The sequence below is a fragment of the Lactuca sativa genome, chromosome 4 (assembly GCF_002870075.4).
Source record: "Lactuca sativa cultivar Salinas chromosome 4, Lsat_Salinas_v11, whole genome shotgun sequence".
Lineage (NCBI taxonomy): Eukaryota > Viridiplantae > Streptophyta > Magnoliopsida > Asterales > Asteraceae > Lactuca > Lactuca sativa.
In genome coordinates this window covers 359,464,496-359,480,684 of record NC_056626.2, presented here as the reverse complement: position 1 = coordinate 359,480,684, position 16,189 = coordinate 359,464,496, and the positions used below count along the sequence as shown (strand labels likewise).

Sequence of the window (16,189 nt, the reverse complement as noted above, 5' to 3'; positions counted from 1 at the left end):
TAAACACTAGTCATGCCACACACCAAGTATGCATACTATGTTTGTCTATGATCCTTACTTTGTGAACTAGATCGATTGAACATAACTTCAATGATTCTCTTTTCACACTCCCAAATCCTTACCGCAAATGCAAGAATTCCAAATTCATGTCATTTACTGAAATCTGTTAGATTCTAAACTTATATGCATTGATCCTCTCGTAATGATTATGCACAAAGTCATAAAGACTTGGCAACAATCATTACAGAGTATTCCAAAGGAGATCAACTCCTTGGAAATATCCTTCTTGCATTAAGTTTCCTTAATCTTACACAGATTGAAAATTCTAACTTTGAAACATTTCCAGATTCCATTTTGACTATCACTTCTGAACAAGAGTTGCCTCATTACAGATTATGTCAATATGGTCCTTCCAGAATTATCACTATACTTCCAATTGTCCTTGAGTAACCAATCTTTGGTAAACCTTAGATTGTCCTCGACAATTGTTTAATCCTTTTAGTCATATCCAGTTCTAAACCTTTTCCCTTCTTAATGCCCCAGGCATTTGGAAAATTTTAGAACGGATGAATATAGCACATGTAATCGATCCTATATCCGAAGCATATGGGACACGATTCATGATGTCTTACATAAAGACTAAACCAGTCTTTTGCTATAAAATTTCCATTTCAATTTGCCAAGTTCTCATAATTCAGATTATGAAAAGGGATGCCGTAATCATAATCGAATTTTAGAACGCAAATAATGGACCCATATACAGAATTTCTTTATGTTGAGCCATTCCAACATGAAATTCATATATATCCTTGACTAAATGATTAAAACCTCACGATCTAAGCTTATAGATTTGAGATGAAGCATAATTTCCTCTCCCTTAATTATAGCAAAACAACTTTTTCCCAATTGAAACTTTTGTTTTCTATAATTAACATTGCTAACTTGCAATACTTATCATAATTATCATGCTCCCACTAACATGATGATTATTAACATAACACTTATGCTCCCACTAGCTTTGACATGTACTCAGAAATCAGCTGGACAGTCTGAAATTTAGATTCATACACCCTTTCCGTAGATAGCTCACCTGTGTGTCTAAGCAATTTCAAGAACCATGAAAAGGGATACCGTAATCATAGTCTCAATTGCTTAGGCATTTGCCATTTCTCACAAGTCCATGTTAGTGTGCCGGTTAACCACACGCGCTCCACTAACGACTTCTGAAAATGCAAATAACACAATTGATATCTTCGTAAAATCTACTTAGTGAAAGCGTTTCCTCACCATCATTTTCATGAATCGGAGAGAAACCTTATGACACTTAGATTTATATGGTGTATGAGTTCCTACCCATATGAATTTGTCAAACCATAATCACAAGACAAAGATACTGACAAATCCAAAACCATATGGATTGAACTCAACCTTAACTTCTTGCCACCTGGCAGCTCAAGGGCCTGCCATTGCTTCCAAGTTGTTATCCAGCAAACTGAGAACTCTAAGAACTCATATGCAAAGCCAACTTTAACTGGAATGGGCACAGATATGTCAACACGATAGGTTATAAACCTCAAGTCGTGTGCTAGTGAAGAATTTCAGGTTTTATTCTTGATTATTTCTTGAGACTTTCAAGACCTTTAAGACTCCCACTGTCCTCTTGACATATAAGACTCCCTTGTCAAACATCCAAGAGATAGTGCGGATTCTAATCAAGAAAAACACTTTACCCAATTGGCCTAAGTTGGTCTTTGTTTTATCCAAAACATCACAACTTACCAATTTCAAATGTACAAGAGTAGAAAACTTTTACTCTTACATTTGACAAGTGTTTTAAACCTTCTTTAAGACATGTCACTCAAATGACAATCTTGGAGTATGACTCTAAGACTTGTATTGGAACGAAGTATGACTCATCTTCTTGATTTAACCATTTCAACAATTCAAGTTCCTCTTCTTAGTCATAAGAATGCACTAAGATTTCCTTAGAGAACTAATTTTGATATGGTTTCTTAATCATTAAGATGATCACAAAAACTGATACTAAAGTACTCTCCCATCTTTTCAGATTTGAGAAACTTTTATCCTTCTGCCTAATTTGATTCTTCTTATTCGCTCTGCCTTACATTGGAACCTTTTCCAATGTCTCAGAGTTACACTTAAGCATGTAAGTATAATCATATTTACTGAGCTTTAGTAAACTATGACGAATAATCTTATCGATCTTTTGTGGTGGACTTAATCAGTGCACAAGACTGTGTACTCGATCCTTTAGTCCTTCACTTGACTCACACATCCATGTGAACCAGTAATTAGTCTTAATTTTTCCAAAACTTGAAAGTTCTCATTCATCATGCTATATAACTTGCATGATTCCAAGTCCCGGTCCAAATGAAACTTGGGTGATGAGAATCTTTCCTTATTTGGTAAATATAGACATTACCACAAATGAAAGAATCAACTTCATATTTCCACTCTTGCTCTTAATGGAATCATATAAGCAACAATTTTTCCTCAAAAGCCATTGTAAGGATATTTTAAAATAAATAAAATCAAAAAAAATTTCTTTTATTTTAAAACTTTGCGGAAAAACTTATCCTTACAATCCATATGAAAACTTGTTGTTATCTATTCCTAAGCAATATCTCATAACTCCTAAGAAGTTGCTCAAGAATCCGATCTTCAAACTATGCGATAGAAATCCATCTAAGCCATCAGATTCAGCATATTCTTTCTTTAAGTTTCTTCACTTTTCTTTGCTTCTTAAAACATCACCATGTGACCCAGTCACATCATGTATCAGGAATCTCAGAATAGAAACTTAACAGAGTTAGATAATGGTCTTTACCTGAAGTAGAGTCAAACTTATTGACTTTAACATCCTTAGGTAAATTTGGCAGCTTCGCAACCAATGCCCCTTCCCTTGGCAATATAAACATATGGACCCTTTGATAATGGTACACGAGACTATCACAGACTTAGCTTTTCTCTTTACCATTTGGTCAACCGAGTTGACTATGGCCGATCCCTTTCCATTGGGAAGAGAATGCTTTACTGGATATCCAATGTCATCATTGTCAATGTCCATAAAGTTTTAGGAAGTTGATCTTAGCAAATAGATAAGATCGTTAAGGGTCTTATCATAGTCTGTTTCATAGGTGTCCCAAAGGAACTCACTATGTGACTTAGAAAGTGATTGAACCACCAACTTTCTCAAGACTTTGACACCCAACTCTCCCGGCTTGTCAATATGTGACTACATCTCCAAGATGTGCTCACACCTAGACCTTGCCTTGCCAATAGGGCTTGAGTGACCTTAAACTTTTCAAGAACTTGTGGGTTGGGGAGAATAATTGGAGGAGGTGAAAGAAGTATGATTTCCAAAGGACATCATCTTCATTTAGGAAACCTTGTTTCACTAGATTTGGGAAGATCATAGGTGTCTATTACAGACATCTTTTGGGAGATATTCAAGATAGTTGATTTAAAGTCCTTAATATGACACCCAATATGAAATATTAAGGCTAGGACCCAACAAACTATTTTATAACTTAGAAGAGGTATGCCGTAATCCAAGCTATAAAATATTTGAAGGTAGGTGAATGACGATTCACCAATTTCCACCAAGATAAACGAAATGTATTATTAGGTTTTAATTGGTTTTGAAACTCCTAGATCTTTGAGATTCATTGAACTATTCAAAGGCATGTTTCAATCTCGAGTGTGCCCTTCAGGTTTTGTGACTGGGATGCCGAGGATCACAAAACAAGGTGTGAAGTAACCATGCAAATCACTTGGTACCCTTAATAAATTACCCCTCAATCGATGTGCCGGTTAACCACACACGCTCCATCGATACTATGATAAATATTAAGTCACCCTTTACCTACCTTGTTAAGTCCAAGTTAGTGTGCCAGTTAACCACACACGCTCCACTAACGACTTAGACAAAGTGTAAAGTGTAATTTCATGGGTTAGCACCTTATTCACATTTTTCCTAAGTAACTAAGATTGGGTATTATTAAGAGTTTAGTTACTTAGTATTATCATTAATACTTTTAATGAATGAGAATTATAGTCTTGTCAAACCCGTTCGGCTAACGACCCTCCACCGGTCAAGCAAGCGGTGGGTGAGAGTGGACACCCATTAAGTTGCCATTTTATAGGCAACAACCTTATACCCACCTTATAGACCGGCTTCGTGAATGAGGCGTACTAGCGGTAAGACTAACTTTACTCTTATACATATATATATTATTAACTTATAATATTATAAAGTATAAGGGTTGAATTTTAACTTTTAAAATTCTAAGGGCTAACTTGGAATTAAAGTATTCATAAGAGAAAACTTTACAAATTCCAAAACTTGAGGGCAAGTTTTGAAACTATTCAAAACTAATTAATTCCATAACTTATGTGTTTAAAGTAGTTTTAATCCAAAAACTCTTCAAGTTCCATAACTTGAGGACAAGTTATGGAAGACTTTAAACTAATAAAAGAATTAACTTTTCTTTATTTTATAACTTATGGATTTAATTATGGTTACATATTTTTCTTTAATGAAGTGACTCTTGAACTTTCATAACTTGAGGACAAGTTATGGAGTCATAAAAAATTATTCAATGACACAAGACTCTTCATTTTGTAACCATTGCCAACTTTATGAGTTTTAAGATTCATAAATGTGACTTTTAAGTTACATAAACACATTTTATGAACTTCTTTTAGATTAATTTGGATTAAAACCAACTATCACATAATTTTATTCATTAATCTAAATTCACTCATAAAACAAGGTAACACAAAAAACTTTTGGTGATCCATAACTTATTCTTAAGTTATGGAATCCTTTAAAACATTAACACCAAATTTTGTAACTCCATAAAAACTTTGAATCAATTTTTTTTTTAAAAACCTTTTCATATCCATAACTTATGGAGGTTTCAAAAAAAATAAAACTCTTTAGATCAAACTTTTAAAACTAATAAAATAATCATATTATTTTATCTTTTATTAAATTTGACCTAATTCAACTCATAAAGCAAATTATTCAAATTTTACAAATAATTAGTTTTTCACAAGAACAAGTAATTATCTTAAAATTTGACAAACTTCATGTTTTTTTTTTTTTCAACTTTGAAAATAAAATATTTGCATCAATATAACAGAAAACAACCCGTGGCTCTGATACCACTGTTGGGTTTTGAGCATTCTAACACTTCCTAAGTGTACATGCAACCCTAAATACCTTGGATCTATGTTTTCTCTATTATACATGCAAATAAGAACATCCAAGGTATTATCCTAATCTAGCATACAAAAACTATGAATGTAACAAGATAGAATACATACCTCTTGATGTAGCTTGATGTCTTCAAGCTTTAAGAGCTTAGCCCCAATAGTGTGGAAGCCTCAAGTGGAATCACAAATCACCAAGACACCTTGGAATACTTTAGAGAATATGATTACTTGGTTCTCTCTAGTGAAATTGGCTAGCCCTTCTTTAGTGTATCCACACTAGTGCTAATTTCACCAACCAAAGACATCTTTATATAGTATGGAGGATTAGGGTTAAACCCTAATACCCATGACCTTTCATTTCCTAGGATCCATGGGTTAAACACTCCATGGACTATCCATGAAAGCTTAGCCCAACCTAAATGAACTTGGCCCATTCCATATATATAAGAGTCCATATTTAATTAGTTCCTTTTGATCACTTAATTAATTATAAATTAATTCTTGATCAATACTAATTAAATAATACGATTCCATATTAATATATTAGAACTTATAATATATTAATATTAATCGTAAACATACTATTCTCAAAAGATTATCCATATAAATTGTGTCGGTGAAGTGCAACCCAAATGGACCATGCCGGGTCGGGTCAAGTACATACCAAATATAGTTATGGACTTAGACATTAATCCAACATGAATTACATCGAGAGGCTGATAGCGATCTTAGATAGGAAGGTGAAGGTCTTGATGAATAAAGAGGTGCCCTTGGTTCAGGTCCAATGGCAACATCGGAAGGGGTCCAAGTGGACTTAGGAGCCGGAGTCCGAGATGCGCGAGCAGTACCTAGAGTTATTCCAGGAGATGACTTCGAGGGCAAAGTTTGATTCTAGTGGGGGAGAATTGTAACATCCCTAGATCATGTATACCTCATCAACCCTTGTTCTTTCGGTAATTGTCAAGTTTGACCCTTTATTTGAGAAAACATGGTAAATGAGTACGCGGGGCGTACGCGTGTGTATGCTCAGCGTACTCATGTGCGTGTTTTTGACACGGAAGCCACCTACTACACTGGCGTACCAGAGAGTACGTTGGGCATACTAGGCCCATAGTGAAAACCCTAATTTAGGGTGTGTCCTTATTTAAAGGACATGATGACCTCATTTCTGGCCACCATTCCCAGACATCAACCATCTCAAACCCTAATTTCTCGTCCCTTGAGCTTGTGTGTCCATTTGTGAGCTTTTAAGTGTTCTTGTGGTTTCTTTGGAGTGAAGAAGCAGCTTTGAAGTGGAAGGAGTGGGAGTCCAGGCTTTGGATCTGAGCTTATTTGTGGTTGGAGCTTCAGATAGAGGTATAAAGCTCAAAGCTTTCTCAACCTTTTGATTTGTGCATCATTTTAGTTCATTGTAGGGTTTTGGTCCCAAAGTTGGATGCTTTATGAGATATTGAGGTCCAGAGTTTATTATCGGCTCTTTTGAGCGTTTTTAGTGGTGTAGAGTCATAAAAATCGAGGCTTGGACATTTAAACCAACCAATGCATGAGATATGAGCATTCTTGAGAATAGAGAGTGAGACTTTTGGTGTTTGTGACTTTATCAGCCATGCAAAGGCTTAAAGTTATAGACTTTATGGAGTATGAGCCTTTAGGGAGTCCAAATCTGAGATTTGAGCTAAAGTCTTAACGGATTAAGACCAAATGAGTAGGAAGAGCAAAACTGGGACGTACACTGAGTGTAATCCCAGTACGTGTAACGTAGGGTTGAGAATCCCCGATGCATGCATGGCGATGGAGTACACCCAACATAGAGGGCTGGTACACGCGGCGTACGTGCTGCCGTTGACTTTTAGTTGACTTTTAGGGTTTGGTCAATTTGTGGACTATTAAGGTCTTGGAAGGGTAAAATGGTCTTTTATCCTTCTGTGAGTTTGGAGAAGGGTTAGTCCAGCTTCTTTGAGAGCCGTTATTAATTAGAAATAATTATCGTATGTGTTAGGCGGAGGCTAGACCGGTGATTTGAGCTCGAGGTTATTCAATTTCTTACGAGGTGAGTCTTCTCACCATACTTACCTTAAGTGGTAATTTTGTGTGACTGGAGGGTCTATGTGCTTATATTGAGTATTGTGATATCCTGCATTATGTCTATGTGATTTATGTTGTGTATTATTCTAAGCTTGTTGAGTTAGGACCGGAGGGTCCACCCGAGTTGTGGGACCGGAGGGTCCCACTAAGACACATTGACCGGAGGGTCTTATTTGAGTATAGCAATAAGAGGCTAATGAGATATGTGCGGTATTTTGGGAAACTCACTAAGCTTCATGTTTACCGTGTTGGGTGTCATGTGTTTCAGGTACTTCTCAGGATCACGGGAAGGCACCGGCTTGATTGTACACATACGAGTTGAAGATATGTTTTGGAGGATCCTGGATTGTGTTTTAAACAATTAATGAACATGTGTTTTTGATAAATCGATATTTGGGGATTTTTTTGGTTGTGTTAATGAAATTGATGTGATTTTTAAATGAAAAAATTGTTTGGAAATTTACGGTGTTACAATGAGCATATATAAAGGAAAGACAAAAATCTATCTAAAGGGTGTGTGTATGTATCCCTTATCGCATCTTTCCTAATTCTGCAATAGATAAAAAGGAACAAAGGAAGAAAGAAGGCAGATGGATTAAGGTTTTAAACAACCAATAGAATGAAGAAGAAAATGAGTATTAACAAGAAAGGTTATCCAATAGATTTAAGTATACCTGATTAGTATTATTATGTAGTATGTTGTGTGGTTATCCCACTACTTATACCAATGTTGAAATCAAAAGAAAATATATACAATAATTTTGTATGAATTTCATCTTGCAATCATGGAGCACTTTTTCTGCGGTAAAGGTTTTCAGACAAATTTATGAAGTTTGTTAGGTGTTTGGATTGTATATATACTTTTTTCTAAATTTCGTGACAACTGAATTTATATAATGTTGTATAAAAAGAAATGAAAAAATACACTCTTCGAAAAAACAAACCGTTTTTAATATTGTTTTGGTCAAAAATCAACCAAATGGATATCAACGAAAGTGTATGAGAGGTTGTGGCGTTGTAAGTGAAGAAATTAACGAAATTAGAACAAGGTTACACAAGAGACCAAAATCGACTTGAAGAATTGATATGGATGAAGAAAAGTGCCAAAAAACAGATAGCAAACCAATACCAAATTGTAAAATAAAAATCACAAGAAATTGAACAAGTCAACTACTTTGGGTCAAAAATCTTTTCATTAACATTCAGAAAACAACATCAGTACAAGAAAATGTAACATATATTAACATCAGAACCCATTACAAATTGTGGCTACATTTGCCCTTTTTCTGCTACAAGTTACAGTGTTTTTTAATAAAAAATCAGAAATTGAGAAGAAGAAGAAGAAGAAGAAGAAGAAGAAGAAGAAAGAAAGAAAGAAAGAAATAGAAACAGGTGTTGAATGTTGATCAATTCAAATGCTGTTTAGAAAGTGAGATACAGTTTATGAGCATCCATTAGAACTGGTATTGGTATTACCATTTGAGAACCTTCTAAAAGTAGAAGTTACAATACCTCTTGCACCAAAGAGCCCGAATCTTGTCTTGAAAATGGAACCTCGAACACTATTGCTAGTAGCTAGAGGATGAGGTTGAGCAACTGCCACGTGGGTTATTTCCATGTCTTCTTGAACACCATTATCACTAGCACTTGCATCCATAGCTTCAGCTTCAACTGCACAAACGTCTAAATTGACTACTAATGATCCACGTCTAGCTCTTAGCCAATCACCAACTTCATATGTTACGTTTCTGCATTTCTTCACCTTGATTTTGACCAAATTAGGGCAACCCCATGCGAAAGCTTCGATCCCTTCATCGGATACAGGACAGCCTTTGATGCAAAGCTTTTTTAAAGCAACGCATTTTGATGCAATACAAGAAATCTCGGTGTCTGCTATTGTTTCACTTCCACATAAGGCTAGTCTTTCAAGCTTCTGACAGTTTGTAGCAATGGCTTCCAGGCTTATTGAGCTGGGATTAACTCCGATTAGAACAAGTTCTTGAAGGTTTGCACTGTTTTTTGCAATGGCGATTAGAGCTTCGTTTCCTATTCTGTTTGTCTTCCAGCCATCGATGTGAAGTTTTCTTAAGTACTTACATTGTGAAGCGATTGAAATAACTCCGACATTAGTACAATCTGGAGTCTTGACGATATGGAGGATTTCGAGTTTTGAACAGTTTGATAACGCCGAGAGACCGATATCGCTCACCTGAAGCCTCTCGAGATGAACTTCAACAAGAGAATTTTCTGGAACAGCGATCATTTCCATCAAGCTATCCCAGTCGCCTAAGCATCGGAGCAGTTTCAAGGTTTTGAGGTTCTTAGCACCGCTAATCAACGGGCCAAAAAACTGGCCGTTGTAAAGCTCCTTGAGACATACGGTTTTGAGCGACTTAGCAGCGGCACCAGGACCAATCGGCTCCGCCGTTACACCGTCGTTGATGCCGCGTAAACGCTTCACCGAGAGTTCTTCAAGAGATGAACATTTATCGAGGAGCGCATTCATTCCTTTAGCACCAAACATACAAGATCCACAAGAGAATTTCTTCAATCCCTTACAGTTCTCAGCTAACGCCGCCATACCTACATCGGTAATTTCACGGCATCCACGCAGCTTCAGCCGCGTTAGGTTAAGGCACCGGAGAGATATCATAATCAATCCGTTGTCGTCAATACTAACAGATCTACGATCACATCGGAGCGAGAGTTTGGTAACAGAATCAAACCTAGAAAAAATTGACGGAATAAAAGGAATGAGTCCCGAATTAGCGTCTATAGCAAGGCGGTTGCGACTCTGGCCTTCGACGAGCAGCCATCTTCTCGATACAAGGGAGCAACGCTTCCGGTCGCCGGCACCAAGAAACTTGAAAACTACGGCTAAACAATCATCGGGAATTTCAGATGTATAGTCGATAAAAGAAGTGGTTGCATCCGGGAAATCAAAAGACGCCTCCTCTTTGGAGTACCTAAAACCAAGAATCTCCGATCGGGCAGAGGAAGAAGTGAATGACCTAGTGATGGACCGCTGGTGGTTGTGGGTTGACCCCGCCGGCGACAACGAGTGGGAGGAAGAAGATTGGCCCATCCAGATGGAAGTAATATGGTTAATTATTGTTTTTGCTTCTTCGATTTAGGAAGTTTAATACATATGGATTTTGAAAAAGGGGGTTCGTGGAAAACGGGTTAGGAGAAGACCCGTCAAACAGCTTAATGGGCTTTTGGTAACCGGCTAAGTAAATTTTTAAATTTTAGTTTAGAAACTTTGGATATCACATTACATCCAAAACAAACTGTGTAAATATAAAGGTAAAAACCAGGGGCTTTTGGTAACGGCTAAATAAGAGATTGTTTGATAGTTTCTGACCGAGTAAGATCTAATTGAGTCAGAGTCTGATTGGGTCTGAAGTTCTGACTGGAACTACCTCTGATTGAAACCCTGTTGTTTGATTATGGCTCTAACAATTATGGCTCTGACTAATTATACTGAATACTGAAAATGACAATTTTACCCTTCTCTTCTATTTTCCAAAATTTGGTTGTTTTGTGTCATGATGTAATTTCAATAGACAACATCCAAATTTCTTTGGTCATTTCTCATCAACTTCTCTTCATTTGTCTATTTTACATACTATGGACTGATGACTGTTTTTGCCTCACACCAAACTAGCAAGTGACAACCATATTTGCAGCTTCATTCTACCCATTTTTCAATTTCTTTTGGGTTTTTACATCCCTCGACCTGCAAGTCATTTTCCATGTTTGTTGGCATCTATATATGTGTATCTTCTAAATTGTTTCAAGCTTTTGCGACAACACCAAAATTACTACTATCACTTCCAATTCTCTAAATGTAAAAAATAAAAGAATTCATAGAAAACTGAATTTGAACCCATGGTAAAGGTTGTAAGCAAATAGAAACACTATACCTCTATTTGTTCTTGCAATTTGTTTTGTACTGTGCAACAATACCAAATAAACCTGGATCAAATGTAAACATAAATAAAGCCAAATACACTTAAAACAAGCAAACCAGAACACTCGTCCATATATAATTTCATGAAGATTTCAAGAATTACTGTTCAGGGAAATAAGAGGACCGATCGATTAATTACTTGGGCTTTAAGCTTATTGGGAATCGTCTCAAAAGCAAGTAGAAGGAAGCAATGTATGTATTCGAAATCTATTTCAACACATTGAACAATCAATTTCAAAGAACTGAAGAATCGATTTCAAGCATATAAAAAAATCGATTTCAAAGAATCAATTTTATAGAGAGACGGGAATTGCAAACCTGTTTATTAGGTCAAAACAGGAAAATTCTTACCACTCTGGAGGAGGAGCCAGGTAGGAGACCTGAAGGAACGAGGTGGGAGGCTGAAGGAAGGAAGCCTTGGCAAGCGAAAGAGAAGGGCATACGAGGGAGAAGATGATTTCAGTCTCGGTCAGGCTTTATTTTTTACAGGTCCAGTCAGCCGTTCATTAGCCATTTACTGACCGAGTAAGAGCTCTAATATTGGTATCAAATAGCAAGACTAGGACCAAGTCAGATAAAACCTCTGACCGGACCTGGTCAGAATGAAATCAAACAAGGCCTAAATTACATGCAGCAACAATATGCCCGAATAATATAAATAATTTGTCAATTAATAGCATCTTCATTCGAACATTAAAACCTATATTAAATTATTGGGATAATGACTTAAAAGGGTAATATATTTTTTGATTTGTACACATTTGGTTGAGTTTTTTTTCGTCCACATTTACCCCTTCAACTTGTACACATTTAGTCATTGTGACCGGTTACTTTAGGTTAGCCGGGAAAAATGACTTAATAGGGTAATATATTTCTCATTTTGTACACATTTAGTCCTTAATATTTTTGTACATATTTAGTCCTTACCATTTTTTTTGTTTCAGAATAAGTCATTTTTTGTACTTATTCAGTACTTATGAATGATTTCTTTAAGTTTTTCTTACGACATCTTACGTGGGAAAATCATTCATGAGGTATTTGGGGTTGTTTATGTTTATGTCCAACATAATCTCGACTGCTTGGTTGCGTAGGTCTTGTGGTTTGGCTTTGGTATTGTATTCTGAACGTTGTAACTTCTTCATACGATATCAGAGTTTGACGATCTTTATATTCACGTGTTCATTTTTTCATTAAGATCACTCTCGTTAATATCTAATATATTTTTACTTACGATTTTATAAAAAAACATTCATACATGCATTCATGAAAAACGTAATGGTAGGGGCAGACGTTGGAATAGCTAGTAGGTGTTGCTGAGATGAAATAGGTGTTGCTGATACATGAAAAATAGGTATAAACGAAAAAAAATCAAAAAATTTTCCACTACGGACAGAAAAAACAGGTGTTGCCGGTGCAACACCGGGACCAGGCTAAATCCGCCTGTGCATATGGATATAAAAATCGTAAGTAAAAAATATATTATTTTTTACTAGGAGTAATCTGTAACATCCGGATTTCCAGGTATTATATTTTATCATTTTATTTTTGAGAAAAGAGAGGGACTCGACGAATTGAGTCGTAGACTCGTCGAGTAGGACCGCAACTGCTGATTGGATTAATGAACGGACTCGACGAGTCGGAAAGGGTGGACTCGACGAGTCCGCGCTGTGGATTAAAACCCTAATTCTCGGGGTATGTGCCCTATTTAAAGGCCTTTATGGCCTCCATTTGCGGCTACCAGTCCAGAGAGAGATACCCTAGCGATTGTGAGCAAGTTGTGAGAGAGTTTGAGCCTTTTTGATCATTTTTGGTGTGATTTTGCAAAGGAGAAAGTGTTCCAGCGAAAGGAGGTCAACAGGATTGCATTTTAGTGGGTTTCCAGCTTGGATCTACAACTTTGAGGTAGAAAATCGATCCCTTTTTCTGTTTAGTATGGGATCCTTGAATTTTAGGGTTTTCTATACCCTTTATTGGCTTGATTTGATGCTTATGTAGTCCCATTGAGTGACAGACTCTGGATCCGGATCTTTTGAGGTCTAGAGAGGCTTAGCCAACCTGCTTTATGTGGTTTCATGGAGGGAATGAACTTAGGTTGCCCTTTTAGTAGTTATTTCACCAATGGAAGCTTTGGGGTTGTTGTATGTGTACCAAGATTCGACCTTTACGTGATTATTATGCTTGGGAAGGTCAGATCTATGGATTAGAGAAACAGATCTGACCTCAGAAGGTCATTTGAGTATGATCATGGAGGTAACTCGTCGAGTTCATAAGTGGACTCGACGAGTCGATTCGGGGTTGCCCCGCGATTCGTGACATGAGGAACCCGTCGTGTGGAAGGATGACTTGACGAGCCAAGAGAGGCTAGAAGGACTCAGAGGACCCGCTTGGACTCGCCGAGTCACCCGAGTACACTCGACGAGTCGGGTCAAAGGTTGACCGTTGACTTTTGTTGACTTTTAGGGTTTAGTCAGTGTTTGGACTTATGAGCCATCAGAGGGGTAGAATGGTCTTTTACCCTTCTTAGAGAACATATAGAGAGGGGTTAGCCTAGCCTTTAGAAGTTGTAATAATTAGAGTAATTATTTATGTGATTAGGCGGAGGCTAGTGCAGTATTTCAGAGTTTGAGGTTTACCGAGTTACCCGAGGTGAGTCTTCTCACTATACTTTACCTAGAGTGGTAATTAGAGTTATATGACAGAGTATATTGTATGCTATGTGTTATCTATGTGATTCTTTGCTATATGTGATTAAGAGTTAGGATTGAATGGTCCACAGAGTTAGGACCAGAGGGTCCACATAGTTATGGGACAGGAGGGTCCCACTGAGACACTTTGACCAGAGGGTCATACAGAGTTATAGCCTCGAGTGGATAATATTTGTTGCATGTGGTATTTTGGGGAACTCACTAAGCATTTATGCTTACAATTTCTGGTGTTATGTGTTTCAAGTACCAGTAAGGATCGCGAGAAGGCGTCAGCATGATCAGTACACACACGATGAGTTTTTATACATTATGATCTTGGGATGTGTTATTTGGATTGATATGTGAAATGATGAGATTTTATAATGTTTATGAGTGTAAATATGTTTTTAAAATGTGAAAAATTGTTTGAAAATTTCGGTGTTACAATTTGGTATCATAGCCTTGGTTTGAGGGATTCGGGTGCACCTTCGGGCATATCTGAACTCAAATTGAGGATTTGAGAGATTTTCAAATAAAAATCACAAAATTTTTCTCAAAGAGTAAAAGTTTTGAAAAGAGCAGAACAGAGCAGTGTGTACGATCAGCCAGCGCCCGAACGGTGATTTTCCCAAAATACCCTTATATTATGTGTTATGAGATATGAAATAATATGTTATGCATGCTAGAGTAGGCTAGGTATTCTTATTAGGACTAGAGTGGCCTGATTTGTGATGCCTTAGCCTAGGGGTTTTGCTGCTAGGAGATTCGTGAGAGTGAGTAGATAGCAACGAGGAGCTATGAGAGATCTGCTAGAGAGTAGACTATGCATGGTGAGAGTAGAGTACTTGGGATTTGGAATCCAAGGAGGAGGACTTGGGGTGAATAATGATGCGGTGTGGATGGTAGTATTGGGCCAGTACTACTGAAGACACCGGATCATTGCGCAGCCCAAGTAAGACTCCTTAGGGTACCAGGGATCGAGTAGGAATGGGATATCGAGTGTGTGTACGCTTGAGCGAGTCTCTGATATTTTGTGTTGTATTTCAGAGAGACATCATGGTTGGGACACGCCACACACCTGAGAGTAGTGGTGTCAGTGAAGAGGAGATCCGTAGGTTGATTCATTAGGAGGTGGCTGTTGCCATCCGCGTAGGGATTCCAGAGATGTTCGGGTCTATTAAGACCACGCTGATTGAGACTTTTGATGAGAGATACGCAACGGTTACAGAGATTGCAGCCGTTGCAGTTACCGCAGCTGTTGCTGCTGTTAGACCTCAGGGTGGTGATGCGTTGCTGTTCCGAGAGTTCGGCAACACGAAGCCACCAGAGTTTGATGGGACGCAGGATCCGATTGTTGCGATCAGATGGGTTTCTGATATTGAGGGATGCTTCTATATGTGTTCATGTCCGGAGCATCTGAGGGTTCAGTTCGCGCTGAACCAGCTTCGCTTGGGAGCGAAGGACTAGTGGAAGTTTGTTACAACGCACTATTCGCCTGTTGATCTTGTTGCGGTGACCTGGGAGAGGTTCACCGCCATGTTTCATGATGAGTACGTTCCCCCAGTGGAGAGGGAGCGATTGCCCCAGGAGTTTCTGACCCTCAAGCAGGGTACTGAGTCTGTTACTGTGATCACCAGGATGTTCCATGAGAGGGCGATGTTCTGCCCTGAGCACGTGTCTACCGAGCAGGCACGTATGAGTCGGTATCTGAGTATTCTGAGGAAGGACATACAAGAGTTTGTGGCGAACTCGTCGTACCGGACATTTGCCGAGCTCCAGGAAAATGCTCGGAAGAGGGAGATAGAGCTGGAGACTCAGGCTAGAGAGGAGGCGGAGTCTCAGAGGAGGGATCGGCGGCCGGCTCAGTCCCAGCCGGCAGCCAAACGGGCCAAGCCCGCCGATTCGAGATCAGGGAACCAAAAGGGCCGCACTTTTGACAAGTGCGGCAAGGGTCATGAGGGGGTTTGTAGAGCAGGGTCTTGCTACAAGTACAACAAGGAGGGGAACATGGCCAAGGATTTCCCCAAGGGGTTTGCAGTCTGTTTTCACTGCAACCAGACCAGACACTGGAAGGCCGAGTGTCCGCAGTTGCGGGGGTCATCCCAGGGAGCATCGCAGGGATCTGCACCTGCTGCTGTTCAAGCTACCGAGAGTCGGCCAGTGAAGGCCGAGGCGCCAAAGGCTCGCGGGAGAGCCTTCTAGTTGA

At 38.4% G+C, this 16,189-nt stretch overlaps 1 protein-coding gene across 1 annotated transcript; it reads right to left on the bottom strand.

The window, feature by feature from the left end:
• Positions 1 to 8,545: 8,545 nt before the first annotated feature.
• LOC111909890 (F-box protein SKIP2) lies at positions 8,546 to 10,449 on the bottom strand. Its single transcript, XM_023905660.3, has one exon. The coding sequence runs from the start codon at positions 10,409 to 10,411 to the stop codon at positions 8,768 to 8,770; it is 1,644 nt and encodes a 547-aa protein (XP_023761428.1). The 5' UTR covers positions 10,412 to 10,449; the 3' UTR covers positions 8,546 to 8,767.
• Positions 10,450 to 16,189: the final 5,740 nt, after the last annotated feature.